This window comes from Drosophila simulans, chromosome 3L (genome assembly GCF_016746395.2).
Source record: "Drosophila simulans strain w501 chromosome 3L, Prin_Dsim_3.1, whole genome shotgun sequence".
NCBI lineage: Eukaryota > Metazoa > Arthropoda > Insecta > Diptera > Drosophilidae > Drosophila > Drosophila simulans.
In genome coordinates this window covers 3,039,881-3,057,880 of record NC_052522.2, presented here as the reverse complement: position 1 = coordinate 3,057,880, position 18,000 = coordinate 3,039,881, and the positions used below count along the sequence as shown (strand labels likewise).

Genomic DNA, 18,000 nt, shown 5'->3' with positions numbered 1-18,000 from the left:
GAACATTGGAAAAAAACCGACTCCAATGTGGGGACTTTCGCTTTCATTGGAGCGCAATTTGTCGACGCTGGCTCGTTGATCGGAGGAAGGGGGTGTGGCCAGGTCAGGGATTGGAGTTGAAATTGGACGGGGTCCGCTTATGAAACCCCTTCACAGAAACCCATATGCTAATTAACCTCGGCTGCCTCCTGCTTTCTATCGTGTGAAACGTCAGCCAAGTGTTATGCGCAGCGTATTTTGTAAATCATATTTCGAATTTGCATTTAACGCAGTCTCAGATGGAGATGGAAATGGAGATGGGGATGAGGATCAGGTCGGAGACATTTGGCTGACGGCTCTGGCCGTTTGTCTTTATGCTAATCAAACATGTTTGTTTACAAAATTCCAATCGGATAACAAATGGTGGCTACCAACCGCCCCCAGTGGGTGGGTGGGGGAGTCAACTAGTTTTACACGGCTTAGTTATCGAACAAACGGTGCTAGCCTATTTTTCAATTTCAATATTTCAATACTTTTGACATTAATTTTTCAAATAAATAACGATTTCAAAGCGCCTTAATCCTCTTTAAATTAGTTTATACCTAAGAGATATTACTCAAAGTGTAGGGAAAATAGTAGACAGATTTTAATGCCAGTTTATATTTCTATGTGAGCAGAACTATGTATATGAGCATATGCATACTTATACTTTATTTTACTTTCTAAATAGTTACAAATTCCAGTAGTCTTTATAATACGCAATTTTCTGTAATAAAATGGCACAATAAATGAAGCAGCTTTTAAATAAATTAGCAAAGAAACTGAAATTGCCTGAATCTGGGATTGATTCAGTGACGTTACAAGTACCCAAATCAAACCGGTTGAATGTGGTTCGGTTGAACGCGAATTGAAAGGCAATCGATGGCCGTCGGATATGGTCTAGTCCACCAAATCCACTGTTAACCCTCTGTTGCCAACTAACAGTGGTGAACGAAAGAGCCGAGCAAAGGCAACGCAGCAAATTTAATTTTCCATGCAGCTCACAGCGCGGGCTGCAAACCGAAAACTGTTTTTATGCTGCCGCTGCCGCTGCTGCTGCTGCTCCATTGCTTTGTTGTTGGACTGCGCGTATATGGCGTCGTACGTGGCGGACCTGAAACTGAAGCTCGGCCGTTGTCAAACACAAAACACCAAACACCAAAGCAACAAAAACCGAAACCCTGCTCAATCCGGGGGCCAAACTAAGCTCAGCTATACTCTCCGCTGCTATATTCAATGCACTGAGGCAAATATCACTAACTTTTACAAAAATCTCGTTTAATGTATTAGGAAATTTATGTATATATTAGATTATATTTATGTTTTGGATTAATTGTACTACTGCAAATAAAAGTGTTCTACAGTTTATCTAAGAAAAAGAATTTAATTTGGCCTTTCAGTTGGAAGGCACTACTTCCTACCACAACCCTTTGAAGGGTATTACAAAGAGTGAAAACAACACTATTTTCTCCCAGTGTGTACGCTGACGTCGCTGCCGTGGCCGTTGTTGTCGTCGCCTTGTCTTGGCAGCTGGCGGCGGCAGCGCTCGAATCAGTTTCAGTTTTTCAGTCCAACGTGCGAGTTCGAAGCGACAAGCGGTCCACTTCGCCTTTCTGGGGGCCAGGATTTTTGAAAGTGACTAGTGACTAGTGGCAGAATATGTGCGGTTAGCCACGACAGTTTGCAGTGTCTCGAAAGCCCCAACACACCTAAAAACGCAATCCAATCGAATCCGAATCGAGTCCAGATCAATCCAATCTAATAACGACTGCCCGCTCAAGGAGAATCGATTTTGTAGCTTGTGGATACGCGGCGCGGAGTCGAGCTTTAAAAATGGTGAGTGCAAATGTGTGTCAGAGGCATGGAGCTATGGAAATTATCATATCCACGACAGACCCCAACACAACCCCCTTGGGTTGCCAGAACAAAAAGCATGCCAAAGAATATTGAAAGTCCGTTGACGCAACGGAAAAACGAATGTTAAACAGCAGAAACTCCATGGCACTTGGAGAACGTAAACTAAGAATGCACAGCGAAAAATCATATCTTAGGCAAGACAATGCAGCATAAAAAACATAAAACAATCAAAGAAATATTGTAGACAATTCATAGATATTTTAGAAAACACTTGTCTTTCTTTGAGTTGATTGTTATTCTTGTTATGCTAATTGTTAGGTTTGCTTTACTTAACTAGCTAACACGTTCTCCGCACAGCTAGGAAATCGTTCAAAATTCTTTTACCGTGTAAGACTTCAACGCAGAATGGCTGAGTGTGAGAAAAAGCAACAGCAACAACGACAACGGGTTCTGTACCGCTACTGACCGACCCAAGTTGAAGGCGAACTTGTCAAAGACAATGAATAAAATGAGCGCTGAGGGGCTAAACAACAAAAAAAAGAGTGTAAAGTGGGGGGCTAGAAGTTGTTGGGGGTTTCAGTTTCGCTTTCGTAGCTGAAAGCCCGTCCGGGGAAAAGGGGAAAATGTCCGTAGTCGCAGTCTTCAATTGGCCAATTGGCAACGGCTTTTACTTCCTCGGCCGTTTGAGGCGAAAAGCGAAAAACGAAAAGCCAGCCAGCTAGCCGAAAGATTTCCATTATGGCCGCAGCAGGCGGCACGCCTCAATTTGCCAGCAAAATCGGCGGCATAGGCAGCAAGTAAAAGTTGCACAGGCGCACAACAATAGCAAAAACAATAACTAGTTTTGTTTTACAACAATTAATATTTGCAAAGGAAAAAAGAAAAAGAAAAAATACCTATAACTCGCCGCTGTCGATTGGCAAATAGTTGGCAAAGCAAAGAAACATAAAAAAACTGGTCTCGAAAAAGGAAAACTGCAAAAATTTGGTTCGAAACGGAGTCTCGAAAACAGTGGAAAAGCAAAAGGCAATCGGAGAGTCCAAATCAAATGCGAACTCTGCTGGCTTTATAAATTAAACATTTTATTTTATGGTCTTTCGCTAGCCGCACAATGCAACCGATCGGACATACGAGCTCCATTATATTTCTGTGAACGAGCGTATAATGTGGAGCAGTTCGAAATTTAAGCATTTCGAAAATGAAAACGAAATACGAAAAACAATAAGAAATGCTAATTGCCCAAGTTTTCATTGTCTCCGTGATAGGATTTTGCATTAGTTATGGCACTGAAAATATACATTTTATGTGCTAATAAAAGTTTCCCAATTTCCAACGGTCTCCCAAAGTAACTAGCTTCTTAAGACAATTTTAGCTGCCTAGTTCGAGCTTTTTTCCTAATTATAATTATCATTTATGGCAATATTCATCAAGGGTTTCCCTTTTTATAATTACCAAAACATTTATGTAATGTGGAGCAGGTCAAAACTAAATCGCTTTAAAGAAAGAAACTCAAAAATGTTAATTGCCAGCCGGGCCAAAGTTTTCATTGCCTCTGTGCACTTTCGCGGCATTTTGGCGTTAGTTAATAACTCTCTTTAGTGCCGCCCCTTTTCTTGTTGCCACGCCCACCGACTTGACACGCGCTATTGACAGCTGTGACTGACATGTGCAGTAAGTTGGAAATGTATCTGCAAACTCCCGTCGTATCTGTATCTGTTCATGTATCTACGAGTGTATCTGAAACTCTCACTTTCGTTTGAAATGCCACTGCCGGCGCTGACAATTGAATGAAAACACTTGCAGAGAATTTTGTTTGCAAAACAAACCATTGAAATGGCAAGACGGCGAGCTTACCCATGTTTACATTCGAAAAACACCAAAGAAAAGTAAATACGAAACGAAAGAAAAAATCAGAGCTTAGTGGAAAAGGAGGGTGGGGGCAGACAATATAATTGCACAGCGACAGACTTTCTCCCTTACAGAAAACAAGCAACGCATTTTTCTCTACGCTCTTGTCGTATTATTTTTTTATTATTGTGACGGAAGTTGCTAATGCGGTACGACTGGGCGTATACGTAATGATTACGAGGGTCCTGCGTTGCCAGATTTTGTAACCGATCGCGAAATTGGGGTGTAGAAAATAGAAGAAGATGCAAGTAGGGAAATTGGGTAACAACTATTAAATTAAGAAACTCAGGAATGGTTTATCTTTTGATTTTTATTACCAAAAAAACGAATTTATTTATTAAATTAGCAAATTCATGTTTCCAAGAGATATTCTCCTTCAAAGTTCTGACATTTTTTTTAGCCGTCCCTGAAGCTGTGACTTTTGAAGCGATAAAATCATTTTAATAGTAGTTTAAGCTTGACTTTACATAAATGAAAGACATTTAAATGTTTTATTGTTCGACTAGACAATGCAACTTAAGTTTCTATGAAGCAATCTGCGATATTTCTATGAAATGTGAATATAATGTGCCAGAAAATGCCAGGCACTCACAACTCAGCCACGACTCATGGCTCAAACAGCGTCAAGTAGCTGGGGCATAATTGCAGGCCAGGCCAAGCATTCCGACTACGGCCAATAACATCTTGGCTTAAAGCGTGGCCAAAAGTGCCTGGCAACACGACGTTCTCGATTCTCGGCTGTCGGCTTCTTGGCAATCACTTTTTGCCCAGCCCTGACAGCCAGCTGCAACTGGGTTTTGTTTGGGTTTTGCATCGGGGGAGTGTGGGCTGAATGAAAAACTCTGTTCACTATACATATAAATAGAGAAAAACAGCTAAAGCGATGCAAATCGAGTTTGCAGCCTCGCTCACTTTTATGCTGATTTGTGTACACAGTTTGGCTGAAATCGAAACGCATCAAATGGTTATTGAACTCCTCGTTGAGACAGTCAGTCAGTGAGACAGATAGACAAACAGTCAACCAGCTGACGGCGATAGGAGTGAGAGTAATTCAACAAGTCATTGCACAGAAAAAAATATAAACTCAGTTGAATGGAAACTATTTGGCACACTATACCGACAGGATTTATATACTTAGCAAAGAAAAAAACAAACATTACTCAGTAATAAATCGAATTTGAGATACAAAACGTGCTATGGCTTCCGCATTCCAGAACAAAAGAAAATTACTATCGGTTTTATCCGGCGAGCAGTGGCAAATCAAAAGACTGAGGCAACAAACTTGGTACTCAAGCAAGTTCAATTTGTATGGTCTTGCAAAATGACATAAACGCTTTGTACCTATTAATAATATATCGTTAATGATTCACTTTTTCTCCGTGCACGGTGGCAAATCAAACGACTGAGGCAACGAACTCGGCACCCAGTGCAAGTTTCAGTTTTAGGGTCTAGCAGGAAGTGCGACATAAAGGCAGCGAGCTTTGTTTGTCCAACCGCGCGCTACGAGATCCATCTTAATTACCCCGCACCCAATGCCAAACCGGCAGCCAAAGTCCCAGACAAACAAATGTTAATTATGCTTGGGCCAAATCCACATCCATATGCTTAGGGATCTGAGGTACACGCGTGTGTATCAATCATTTGTCGGACGGCGAGGTGACAAACCGAAATAAAAGCCAAAGCAAACTGGTTCGCCACTGTCATTATATAAAGGCGGAGTATCTAAATTTATCAGCCGTATATCCACGGCGAAATCGGACAGCGACATAACCGAAATGTCAAATCACTATCGGTGGCGATAGACTGATCTGCGCCGATCGGTTGCACAACCCTGGTCACTCATAATTGAAACTAATTAGGCGAAAATTGTAATTTGTGGCCCTTCCGCTGGCCGAGGCAATTATTATTGTCGTCCAGCGAAGACGTCGCTGTGCCATTTGGCAATAAATTCATCCGTCATCCGGCCAGACGAGGCAATAAAGTGGCTTAAATTAAAAGCAAAACCGTTTTATGGTCTAGGCCATAAACACTGATCGAGGCATCAAACTGGCCCAGCCTCGAGGCAATCGGGCATCTTTTAATTTGAATATATTTGTTTATAAACTGAATAAGCCAAACGGGTTTGCAGTCGCATCTTCGCTGCTTAACCGAAAAGGTTAAAGTTGAGCACAATGCCACCTGCTTTTGGCCGCTGGAGATGCAAACCTCGTATTAAGTTGCTAATAATACAAATTTCACCGCTGCTCGTTTCCCTATGATTTCTGGTTGTCTCTCTTTGGGACGCTTTGTTTATTAATAAAAGCGCATGTGGACTTACGTAAGGAGGCGGCTGCTGGCGCTTCTCCTCATGTTGCACTTGCTGATGGCGATGACATAATGTCCGCACAGTCAGTTCCTTATTGCCGCTGGGTTAGCTGAAAAAGCTGCAAACACTCCCCCTGAAAGTGCAAGTGAAAATATGATTTTTACCCAACATTCGAGAGACACCAAGTCGAGCATTTTCCACGCCGTTAGCTGCGGTTTCGCCAGAGTAAGCAGTGAAAAACCCAAGCCAGAAGGCTGACAAAAAGCCAGTGAAGTTGGCTCTAATGCGACACTGACAAATGGCAAATTCTTTACGAGGCCAGAAGCCCAAAAGCAAGGCAAACAAACAAACGGACATAAATTTTATTGACATTATGAACAAGATCGCAGCGTGTAGGAAATGCTTGATCTGGCGGCACTGGAACGGAAGTGGTGCGCACTCAACTGTTGAAATCTGGCATTGCAGCCGCAAGAATAATGGTTATATGTTCTCGTTCGCTCTGTTGCCACTTCTGTTTGTGCTTAGGTTTTTTCTTTTTTATCTTTTTTCTGTTACTGATAGTGACTCAGCAGCAACGGCTCCAACAGCTGGCTGGCATTTCATTTGCCTCACGTTCGGGACATTAAAAAGTCAAACCAAAATGCAGTTCCATAACTCAGTGGGTGCGTCAAAAAATCCCAGCCATGTTGCTTAATCACCTAAAAGATGAAGCTCTTAAGGGAATAGATTGATCTGAAGATGGCATGGGTAAAACTTTTATAAGAATATTCCAAACCATAAAAGACGCGATCTACAATAAGGATACAACATGAATTTAAGAATACCTAATAAATACCTAATCAACAAGAATGCGTAATTTAAACATCTTAATAAACATCAACTGGACAGAAAGGCAGCTTTATTTTAAAAGAACTGACTTTATAGTATTTTGGCCATTAAAATTCCATGGAATTCATTCCTTTTCCTCGTATATCCTCGCACATTTTCGCAGTGTAAGAAGCCCTAGAAGTCTGTAAATTTTAGCACACTTATCATAAAGCCGTTGGAGTCTGCTGCCTCAACTCGTTTTCCGAGACGTCAATGGCCGGTTCAGGGTTATGCTGCAACAGGAAGTAATTGCCCGACCAGGAGAACCGGCAGACCAGAAGATTGGCTGAGCACCGCACCCAGAAATGGTTGCCCGCCCACCCTTTACCCGCAATTGGTAATTGGAGTCGCATATTCTCGCCCAGCGGCCCGGCCCAGCAAATTGCTTAAGCTCAGCCATTATTCTAATCGATCCGTGAACCAGTTTCGGCTTAATTACTAAAGTACGCTGACTCAGGCTCTCTTAATCTGCAATCGCCGTCGAAGCAGCCGTTTTTCTCTCTGGACTCGTTTGCGCAGCTTTTTGGTCAGATTGCGCAAGGTCGTCTGGTCAGGACAGGTGCTCACGACATGGCTTAATTGTGTGACGTATGCAACTGGTCTGAGACCGGGCCAGAAAACAAAATAGTTTGCCGCAAAATCAAAGCCAAAATATTGCCCAAGCAGTTATGACTTGTGGTTAGAGCCCCCAATGAATGCGCATACCCACACAGTCGAAAGACGCGTGTCGCTGGTTTTCTTAAATTTTCACTGTACTTTTATATTTCTCTTATTTATTTTTCGATGTTATTTTCGCTGCTTTGGCTGCGCTGCGTTGCGCCTCACCTTGAGCTTAATTTCGGTCAAGCAAAAAGGCGTTCAACATTTAATTAAATACAGCAGGCGCGACAGAGCCGCAAACAAACGGCCAGACAACATCGATTCGACAGCCGCTAAAGTGGTAAATGGTCGAAAGCCGAGACCGCATTTAAATAAATCGCACTTCAAACGAGCGCCAACTGCATTGCCATTTCCATTTTCATTTCCATTTCGATCGCCCCAAACGAAAGACTTAAGCGACGAACGCGAAGCGACGCGCCGCAGCGCGAACGGCAGATGTTGCAGCCTCCGTGGCGCATGATTAATGCAGTATTTGCGCAATTTGTCTCGCCCGTTGAAGTTATTGAGCGGACACGGGCATTCGGCACACGGCAACAAAAGCCACAAAATTTACGCAAATAAATTGCTATTTCAGCGCTTTCTTGCTTTCGTGCAAGTGAAATCCACAATCACCGAACAGATCATATTTTAGATACCCTGGAAGTAATTGAATGTTAGGTCTGCTCATACCTATAATATTGCTTTTACAAGACGAATAAGTATTAGAATAATTTATGAGTATTTTCATTTTCCATTGAAATTTATTGTTTAATGCGCATAAAATTCGAATAAAGCCTAACACCTCGGGGTGTTCAAAGTCTCGTATCCATAGCTTAATAGTTAAATGCAATTTTCTCTGATTTTCCATTTGGAAATGGTGTTTCTTTTTTTGCGCAAGACAATTGAACAAACCCAATCATGCTGCTGGAATGCAGTTGGCTTGTCTTTACCTAAAACCACCCCCTCATCCACCAGTCCACCCCTCTCTCTTTCTATTATTTATTGACTTTTATTTGGTGCTGTCGTAACCGCAGACACAGAGCTTGGCGCGGCTTGCGGGTAAACTCAAACGCACAAACTTGGGGCCAAAACTGAAACCGAAGACTTGGCGGCTCTTTAAAGCCGAGAAAGAAAAGCAAGTCCCGGTTACACAGAAATTATATTATTAGACTTAACTTTATGAATTGCATATATCTAATCGAAAGTGGTATTTATGATTATACAAGTTTCTTTCGAAGAACACAAAATATAGCATTTAGGTTGAAACTCCGAGAAAATTCTCGAACCTAGGTAATTTTCCAAGCCTTTTTCAAGCAGACCGAGGAAATCTCTTGAAGTTTCTGTGTTATTCAAAGCAAATTTGATCTGGAAATTAAGGCTGCTCATTATGAGGCTAAAACACCCAGTTTTGACCAGTGCCGAGTTCCAGCGACTTGGCTGTGCTCCAGCGAGCCGTTAGTCAACATGGACACCAGCTAATATTACCGACACACAGCCACACAACCAAGCCAAACACAATGGACATTTGTAGAAAAGTTTGCAATTCGACTTGGACAATCGCCCGAAATGGTTATGCCAGCCAAACATACAACACATTTTACGCAAGAATGCAATTGAAAGATGATTTGCTGAATTCGACGGGTCGGGGAGACTTTCGGTTCTGGTGATTTTCGCTTTCGCACAAGGAAAATGAAAGGCATTTGAGAGGCCAGGTTTCTCTTTACGGTCATTCCGTTTATTTCCGCGCCCAGTTTCAGAGTTCCAGCGCCAAAGATGCAAAGATCCAAAGCGAGGGCAAACCAGTTGGTCCAGACCAGTTCGGTCCCACAACTGACTAACTGACTAACTGGCCACACGCGATAAGGAACCTTTTGGGTTATTTTGCTTCAAGACTAAATAATTTATGCACCGTTTGCGGACTGCTAAAAAATTTAAATAAATAGCCGAAAATAAGCCGAAACCAGTTTCACTTTTACGGCTCAACTGCGTCCCATCTCGATCGGGAGATCCGAGGAGATTAATGGGCGGACTAATGGCGGGGGATGTTCATTAATAAGGCAACCTTCTCGGCGAGTTAGTAACACGACCTTGGGCATTGCTCGCCAGAACATCCACCGCTTTCTAACTGTAAGCCCCAACCGTTAGCAATCGACTCACGGTTGTGCCAATTCGGGCCATTTCTCCATTTCTCAACTTCTCCACCTCCATTACGGCTAACTGTTTGTGGCCCACTGGCGATTTGCATAACCCGGAGTTGTGTAAGGTGTTCTTAATGGAGATGTCCCCTGAATACCTAAACAGGCAATGGGTAATGGCCTAAAGAACCCCGTAAATGGAAATGCGTTAAATGTGTTTACCTACGGTTAGAGTCGAATATATTTGCAAAAAGATAAACATAGCCTACAGAAGGGTCACAGTTATGTTTACAGTCATTAAATTTATAATTCTGTTAACTCTTCTTCCATTCACAAATCAAAATATTTTGTTTCAGCATTATCTGAGCTGTCAAAAAAAAAACACCTCTCAGCTAAATTCCAATAAATAAAGTAATCAGGTGTCCCAGAAAATGAAGTGCCTTGCCTGAATTCACCTTTTTCCCATCACTTCAGTGAACCTTTGTGAATGGGGAATGGCTTCGGTTGGAGGTCGGACTTACTTTCAAAGTCGAGAGACTCTTCAAAACGGCTAATAAGTCTGCCAAGTGCAGCTGAAGATGTCAGACAAGTTTTAACAGCTTTATGAGACAAACTGTCTCATCTGAACAATGGGCAGTCTTTGAATAATTATGAGCTTCGGGTTAATTGTTAATTAGTCGGCCGGGCAATCGGGCTGAAACTTTGGGAGCATGGTTTATTTCTCATAGCAGGTCGGTCTGCTGATAAAAGTAGGTCAATGTCAAGACGTGTTCGTCCGCTTATGACTGGTGGGCGCCAAAGGGCCATCCGACTGACCTCTGTCTGTCACCTGACGACCTTCTCTCTGGCCCAATTGGGGAGGCAACAAGTGCCACGTAATTTGTTGAAAGTCGACGTGCCCCCCACATAAATCACAGATTATTAATCGTACATCAAAGCATAAACCCGTGATTAATTGCCCTTGTTTTTGTTTCTCCTCCACAGTTTCCACCGCGGTTGCTGCGAATCGCATTTGTGATATGCCTACTGATTGTCTTGCTCTCGCCCTCCGCAGACAGTGCACAGAGTAAGTGAAAAATGAAAAAAGAAATTAAACATGAACAAGTAATAAAGAAGGTATAAAGAAAAAAAGCAAAAACAAGGGGACACCCGGGTTTGAACCGGGGACCTCTCGATCTGCAGTCGAATGCTCTACCACTGAGCTATATCCCCTCTTATATAAAGAACGGGAATTTACCGAACAAGTCAAAACAACAGCCCCCATATCTTGATGTGTGGGCGTAACTTTATACTATTTTTAGTTTCTTCTTACGGGTCTAGCCGGAAATTGATAAGCAATTATTCTTTCATTTCTATTGTTGTTACTGCTTTGTTGTGATTGCGTTTATCTGCATCACTATCACATAACACATAAATAATTGTTGTTTAACCCAAAAACTTCATTAGGAGAAAGGCAGAAGGGCGTGGTAGCCAAACCCATTAACTCAACATTAAATCTTAATTAAGGCAGATAATTAAAACGTATTGGAAAAGAAATCAAATGGCTTGAAAAATCGGTAGCCAACATCTTGCAGTTAATTATCTAGTTTTATGTTCAAAAACCTAATTTGTAAAATGGTGCACTGTTGGCAAATAAATGTATCATTAATAAAACAGGTCATTATTATGCCCACATTACTTTAAAAATTAATTAAAAATTTTCGATCCTCAAATTGTGCCACCAATTTGGTCGCCCTCAATCACACAGCCCGGCTAGCTCAGTCGGTAGAGCATGAGACTCTTAATCTCAGGGTCGTGGGTTCGAGCCCCACGTTGGGCGCATTGCTTTTTTGGTAATTATTCTATCCTTTAAAAATATATATATATTTCGCCCATGTTAATAATAAATGTAAATAAATAAATCCTTCATATTTCATATGTTGCTGTTTAACTTTTTATTTATAAGAACATGAAAATATTTAACATACTTTTTTAACAAGTGTTAAACAATCACAAATCCAATAAGAAAACTAAAAAATAAATCGCCCAACGTGGGGCTCGAACCCACGACCCTGAGATTAAGAGTCTCATGCTCTACCGACTGAGCTAGCCGGGCTATGTGAGGCGAGCGTCTAAGCTCAATAAAAATAATCGAGAACTCGCACTAAAATTATTTCAAGTTAAATAGTTATATTTTTATAAATTGCACTACAATTATTTCAAGTCAAATAGTTATATTTTTAGCCAAAAGGTAATTTTAAAAACTATATAAACTATCTATATAGTTTCCTATGAAACAACACAAGTGTATGAGAAATAAGAAAATCAGCAAAAAACAAGGGGACACCCGGGTTTGAACCGGGGACCTCTCGATCTGCAGTCGAATGCTCTACCACTGAGCTATATCCCCACGTTGCCATATTATGACTAAAGTAACAACTTAGCGCAAGAGTGGTTATTGCGGTTGCAACCAAACATGTTCGATAGCAGCATCCAAGAATTTAACCCTCCGCTGGGCAAAAAAATGTGCTCCAATTATACAACCCTTAGCTTAAAAATAAAATAGGTAATTTGGTTTGCTGACATTAAAATATCATGAAAAATAGCATTCGGTCTTGTAGCAGAGCTGAGAAAAACAAGTTATAATAGCCAAATAGAAATATATTTTAGTACAGGTATTTAGGCAAGAAGAATTTGAGTCAAAAGATGTTACATTAAAAAGGGCACAATTAATTCAGTTACATAAAATAACATAAACATAAAAGAAATCATAAGTACTGTATTTGAAATGTAGCAAAAGTTAGACCATAATATTAGGCAGATGGGAAAAAAGTTTACCTAGGGGACACCCGGGTTTGAACCGGGGACCTCTCGATCTGCAGTCGAATGCTCTACCACTGAGCTATATCCCCAAGAGTGGCTGCGAGCTCCAACAAAGGCCCCATGAGCTAATTATTTTTGTTACTGCTTAAAATAAGAACATTAGGAAGATGCAGAAGAATAGAAAAACCAATGATAAGGACTGATCAGAAAAAAATATACTTTATATTTGAACTGGGGAGCAGCAAAAAGGTTTACCAAGGGGACACCCGGGTTTGAACCGGGGACCTCTCGATCTGCAGTCGAATGCTCTACCACTGAGCTATATCCCCAGTTGGAGTTCGCGCGACCAAGCGGCAACTAATTCCTCGCTAGCTAATAATATCCGAAGGCGAAGGCGTACCTCGTACTGCAGCAACCTCTCCTCTTTCAACCATATTTAATATGGTTGTATTGTGTGTGGGCTTGCGCAGTGGAAAAATGCAAAAGATACGGCAATTAAATGAAATATTTAAACAGGTTTAGCAATAATTTCGCATTGTTATTTCTGCTGCAGCAACACCACTTCATTTAGCGAAATTAAACTGACAAATACAACAGAAACCGGGTCCGACCAGCCAGCGTCTCAATTTAGACATTCCAATTATAATTATAAATGTATGTTTATCTGTAAAGTCTCAAGAGTAATCTACGTTCGATATCTTAATTATAAAGACAGAATTAAGTAAATCCCAACGTCACGACTTTCGATGGATTCACGCTGAAGAGACATTAATTTGAAATTATCGGCACTCGTCGATCGCAAGTGGTTGACAATCCATCGCAATTGCCATTGCGATCGCGATTGAGATCGAGATTGCGGCAACCCGTCATTACCATTGCCACATTGTCGGCTGATGGGGAGCTCACTCGGATGACAGGTGTCAGCTACCGTACCTGTTCAGTGAAGCCGCCGCTTCCATCTCGAATTGTGCAATTGGGGCAAGGTCAACTTGATCACGTGGTGGGTTAAATGTGGGCGGACCTCTCATTCAGATGGGAGGCTGTTGAACAATAAATGGCTTACAACTGGCATAGGAATGAATATGATTTTTTTTTAACCTATTACATATTAAGTATGAGGAATTTAATAACTTGCAAAGTAAGAAGAAGTAAACTAAGCACCTAACAATATCATATGAATATGATTAATATTGCATATTTAATAAATCTCCAGCCAAGACACGTCGACGATTGCGACGTCCCACAACATCGGTCAGCTCCTCGAGGAGCAACCTCATCGAGTCTAAGAAGTCCACTGAGGCTCCAGAGGCTGAGAAGCGTATTGACCAGATCACCTCCGCCACCACCACAAGTGCTCGTCGTACACGCCTTCGTTCCAAGGCGAAATTGGGAGCAGCTGCAGCTGGAGGAGCAGCCGTAGCAGCTGGCGGAACTGCTCTGGTGGCCAGTGGATCATCACTAAAGGGCAAGAAGACTAAGGTGGACGATGGAACGCCGAAGATTGTGTGCTACTATACCAACTGGTCGCAGTACCGTGTCAAGATTGGCAAGTTCGTTCCGGAGGACATTCCAGCCGATCTCTGCACCCACATTATCTTCGCTTTTGGATGGCTGAAGAAGAACAAGCTGAGTTCTTATGAGTCCAACGATGAGACCAAGGATAATGTCCCCGGACTGTACGAACGTATGATGACCCTCAAAAAGGCCAATCCAAAACTAAAGGTTTGTGTTATAAAAATCAAAAAAAAATCGAAAGTTTACCTAACCCATCCACTTCCATTCTAGATTCTTCTAGCTCTTGGAGGTTGGTCCTTTGGCACCCAGAAATTCAAGGACATGTCCTCCACCCGATACACCCGCCAGACCTTTGTCTACTCGGCCATTCCTTTCCTGCGCAAGCGCGGCTTCGATGGTCTGGATATGGATTGGGAATACCCCAAGGGTTCCGATGACAAGAAGAACTTTGTTCTGCTGCTGAAGGAACTGCGCGAAGCCTTTGAAGCTGAGGCCCAGGAACTGAAGAAGCCCCGTCTCCTGCTTTCCGCCGCCGTGCCAGTGGGTCCCGACAATATCCGTGGTGGATATGATGTGCCTGCCATCGCCAGTTATCTGGATTTCATCAATCTGATGGCATACGATTTCCACGGAAAGTGGGAACGCGAGACTGGACACAATGCCCCACTTTATGCTCCCTCTACCGATTCCGAGTGGCGCAAACAACTGTCCGTTGACAATGCCGCCAGCTTGTGGGTTAAGATGGGCGCTCCCAAGGAGAAGCTGGTCATTGGAATGCCGACCTATGGACGCTCCTTCACCTTGGCCAATCCGGATAAGCATGGTCCCAATGCCCCCGCATCAGGGGGTGGACGCGAAGGTGTCTACACCAAGGAGGGTGGATTCTTGGCCTACTACGAGATCTGTGAAATGCTGCTGAATGGCGCTGTTTATGTCTGGGATGACGAGATGAAGGTTCCCTATCTTGTTGATGGAGACCAGTGGGTTGGCTTCGATGATGAGCGCGCCATTAGGAACAAGATGCACTGGATCAAATCGAATGGCTTTGGTGGTGCCATGGTCTGGACCATCGACATGGACGACTTCAAGGGAGAGGTGTGCGGTGGCAATGTCAAGTATCCCCTGATCGGAGCTATGCGGGAGGAACTCCTGGGCATTTCCCGAGGAAAGGAGGCCAAGGATGTTAACTGGACCGCCGTTGCGGCCACATTTGAGGATATCGAAGAGGTTGGTTTACCAGCTATGACAGTTCAAACTGTTTCTTATCACTCACGTTGCTTCTTACAGAAACCAGAACCCATTAAGATATCTGTGGATGAGATTATCAACAAGGTGCGAAAGCCACAGGTCCAAAAGAAGCAGCGCATCAAGTCTGGAGCAAATGCTGTAGCCTCCAACAGTGAGTAGTATATAAATGCCGATCTGCAAAGTTCTATCTATAAATTTATCCCCAAATTTCTTCAGCTCGTCCTGCCCAGGTGTTCTGTTACCTGACCAGCTGGTCGGCCAAGCGACCAGGAGCCGGTAAATTCCAGCCAGAGAACATCGATCCCAAGCTGTGCACCCACATCGTGTATGCCTTCGCCACTCTTCAGGACTACAAGCTAACAGAGGCCACCGATGATGATCCCGAGAATTATGAGAGTGTGATTGCCCTGCGTGACAATAATCCCGATCTGCAGATCCTTCTGGCCATCGGAGGATGGGCCTTTGGTTCCACTCCCTTTAAAGAGCTCACCTCGAATGTGTTCCGTATGAATCAGTTTGTTTACGAGGCCATCGACTTCCTGCGCGACTATAAGTTCAATGGCTTGGATGTGGATTGGGAGTATCCCCGTGGTGCCGAAGATCGTGTGGCCTACGTCAGTCTGCTAAAGGAATTGCGAGTGGCTTTTGAAGGTGAGGCCAAGTCCTCTGGACTGCCACGCCTACTGCTCACTGCCGCTGTGCCCGCCTCCTTCGAGGCCATCGCCGCTGGCTACGACGTTCCTGAGATCTCGAAGTACCTGGACTTCATCAACGTGATGACCTATGACTTCCATGGTCAGTGGGAACGCACAGTGGGACACAATTCGCCTCTATTTGCTTTGGAATCGGCTACCGGGTACCAGAAGAAACTGACCGTGGATTACAGCGCGAGGGAGTGGGTGAAACAGGGTGCTCCCAAGGAAAAGTTACTTATCGGCATGCCCACCTATGGGCGCAGTTTCGAGCTGGTCAATGACACCCAATTCGATATTGGATCCCCCTCGTCCGGCGGTGGCAAGGCGGGCAAGTTCACCAACGAGGCCGGCTTTCTCAGCTACTACGAGGTCTGCTCTTTCCTGGCGGCAGACAACACCACCCTCGTTTGGGACTCGGAGCAGCAGGTGCCCTTCGCTTACCGCGGCAACCAGTGGGTTGGCTTTGATGATGAGCGTTCTCTCAAGACCAAGGTGAGTTAGGACAACTACTCAATAAGTCGGGAATAACGCGTTACTTACAAAACTCGTTCTTCATCAACAGACGGAATGGCTGAAGGAGCAGGGCTTCGGAGGCATCATGGTGTGGTCCATCGATATGGACGACTTCTCCGGTCGCTGCGGAAGTGGTAAGTACCCGCTTCTGACTGCCTTAAACGACGAGCTGAAGGACTACAAGGTGGAGTTGGAATACGATGGTCCCTATGAATCCCATGGCCCACGAGGAGCCTACACCACCAAAGATCGTAAGTTACTAGAGCGACTGAGCCATGGAACTTTGAATATATACTCTCCATTTCGATCAGCTCATGACGTGACCTGCGCCGAAGAGGACGGACACATCAGCTACCACAAGGATTGGGCCGACTGCACCCACTACTACATGTGCGAGGGCGAGCGGAAACACCACATGCCCTGTCCCGCCAACCTGGTCTTCAATCCGCAGGAGAACGTCTGCGACTGGCCCGAGAACGTCGAGGGATGCCACACGCCCACGGAGGCGCCAGCCTAAGACCTCCATCTCCGGATGGACTTGTTAATATTATGGAATCGATGCCCTAGATTTAGTTGTAATGCGAAACTGCCACGAAACTCTTTTGCTGCCGCCGCCCCCATTCCCCAACTAACTACGAAAAATACTCGACAACTTGCTAAATTTCGGCTGAATTTTTTTACACTAAATATAGGTCTAGCTAGTGCTGTAAGTAGTTTTTATGTCTTAGTTACCAATTCGCACCCACAACAAAGATGAGAATGATGAACCCAAAAATCCTGAACTACAACTTTCTGAGAGGCGCACACTAACTTTCGCATTTCCGTATGACTCGTAACAAAAAGGTTTATATGGAAGATGCCCGAAACTTCCGTATAGCAAACTGTGATAATCATAAGAGACCAACCAACAAGAAATCGGCCTAAGAAGTCACTATCAATCGAAATTTGAACGAATTTGAAAATCAAGCGAAACAGTTATACCCTTCAAAACAGAGCTTCCCGATGCTTTTGCCTCAGCTCCTTTCCATGTCATTCCCAATCTGAATAATACAAACAGGCACAAGAAAATTGTACATTTTCAACTTTAACAATAAATTTGTATTATAGAGTTGTAATTACGTAGTTAAAATAAAAACAAACGTTAAAAACATACAAGCAGTCGTTTTAATACGTTCCTTTACATATAAAGAATACAAGAATTCTTAAATTTACTTTACATTTATTTTTGATGGCCCCAGTCTTGCGACAGGGCACTACTAAAAATTATTTTAGACTCATTAGAGTGTTCCTCTCCACGGAAATCTTTAGTAAAAGGCGAAAGATTTATTCGACAATTGAAGAGAAACCAGAGTGCCTTACCACAATTTTTATCAGCTACTCTATGCAGTGACTGCTTTAACACGTTGGGAATTATATGCACACCGGCTCGGTCACTATGCGCTAAAAACTGTTGCTCTCTTTTCGGCTGAAACAGAACTCACCCTTGATAAGGAATTTT

At 43.2% G+C, this 18,000-nt stretch overlaps 1 protein-coding gene, 1 long non-coding RNA gene and 7 other non-coding genes across 10 annotated transcripts; 2 read left to right on the top strand and 7 right to left on the bottom strand.

Annotated features, from left to right (window-relative positions):
* The first annotated feature begins 1,545 nt into the window (after nucleotides 1-1,545).
* Nucleotides 1,546-17,654, top strand: LOC6736559 (probable chitinase 10). Of its 2 annotated transcripts, XM_002083392.4 has the most exons (8): nucleotides 1,547-1,854; nucleotides 10,714-10,795; nucleotides 13,745-14,253; nucleotides 14,317-15,273; nucleotides 15,334-15,445; nucleotides 15,511-16,481; nucleotides 16,552-16,753; nucleotides 16,814-17,654. In XM_002083392.4, the coding sequence occupies exons 1-8, from the start codon at nucleotides 1,852-1,854 to the stop codon at nucleotides 17,017-17,019; spliced, it is 3,042 nt and encodes a 1,013-aa protein (XP_002083428.1). In that variant the 5' UTR covers nucleotides 1,547-1,851; the 3' UTR covers nucleotides 17,020-17,654. The 2 variants fall into 2 exon arrangements, with proteins under 2 accessions (XP_039149439.1, XP_002083428.1); XM_039293505.2 differs by having other exon boundaries at nucleotides 1,546-1,854; nucleotides 14,317-15,445.
* Nucleotides 10,870-10,941, bottom strand: Trnac-gca. The gene has a single exon. It is a non-coding gene; the product is annotated as a tRNA-Cys (tRNA).
* Nucleotides 11,476-11,548, top strand: Trnak-cuu. The gene has a single exon. It is a non-coding gene; the product is annotated as a tRNA-Lys (tRNA).
* Nucleotides 11,752-11,824, bottom strand: Trnak-cuu. The gene has a single exon. It is a non-coding gene; the product is annotated as a tRNA-Lys (tRNA).
* Nucleotides 12,047-12,118, bottom strand: Trnac-gca. The gene has a single exon. It is a non-coding gene; the product is annotated as a tRNA-Cys (tRNA).
* On the bottom strand, nucleotides 12,355-13,171 carry LOC120284764. Its single transcript, XR_005543997.2, has 2 exons — nucleotides 12,751-13,171; nucleotides 12,355-12,672 (listed from the first exon to the last, which is right to left on the bottom strand). It is a non-coding gene; the product is annotated as an uncharacterized LOC120284764 (long non-coding RNA).
* On the bottom strand, nucleotides 12,549-12,620 carry Trnac-gca. The gene has a single exon. It is a non-coding gene; the product is annotated as a tRNA-Cys (tRNA).
* Nucleotides 12,789-12,860, bottom strand: Trnac-gca. The gene has a single exon. It is a non-coding gene; the product is annotated as a tRNA-Cys (tRNA).
* Nucleotides 17,655-17,734: 80 nt separating the features above from the next.
* Nucleotides 17,735-17,856, bottom strand: LOC120284862. The gene has a single exon (XR_005544124.1). It is a non-coding gene; the product is annotated as a U5 spliceosomal RNA (small nuclear RNA).
* Between the last annotated feature and the right edge of the window lie 144 nt (nucleotides 17,857-18,000).

Coding starts and splice junctions, on each gene's coding strand:
- LOC6736559 (XM_039293505.2), top strand. Junction 14,254..14,316: donor AGGCCAATCCAAAACTAAAG/GTTTGTGTTATA, acceptor CTTCCATTCTAG/ATTCTTCTAGCTCTTGGAGG. Junction 15,446..15,510: donor AAATGCTGTAGCCTCCAACA/GTGAGTAGTATA, acceptor AAATTTCTTCAG/CTCGTCCTGCCCAGGTGTTC.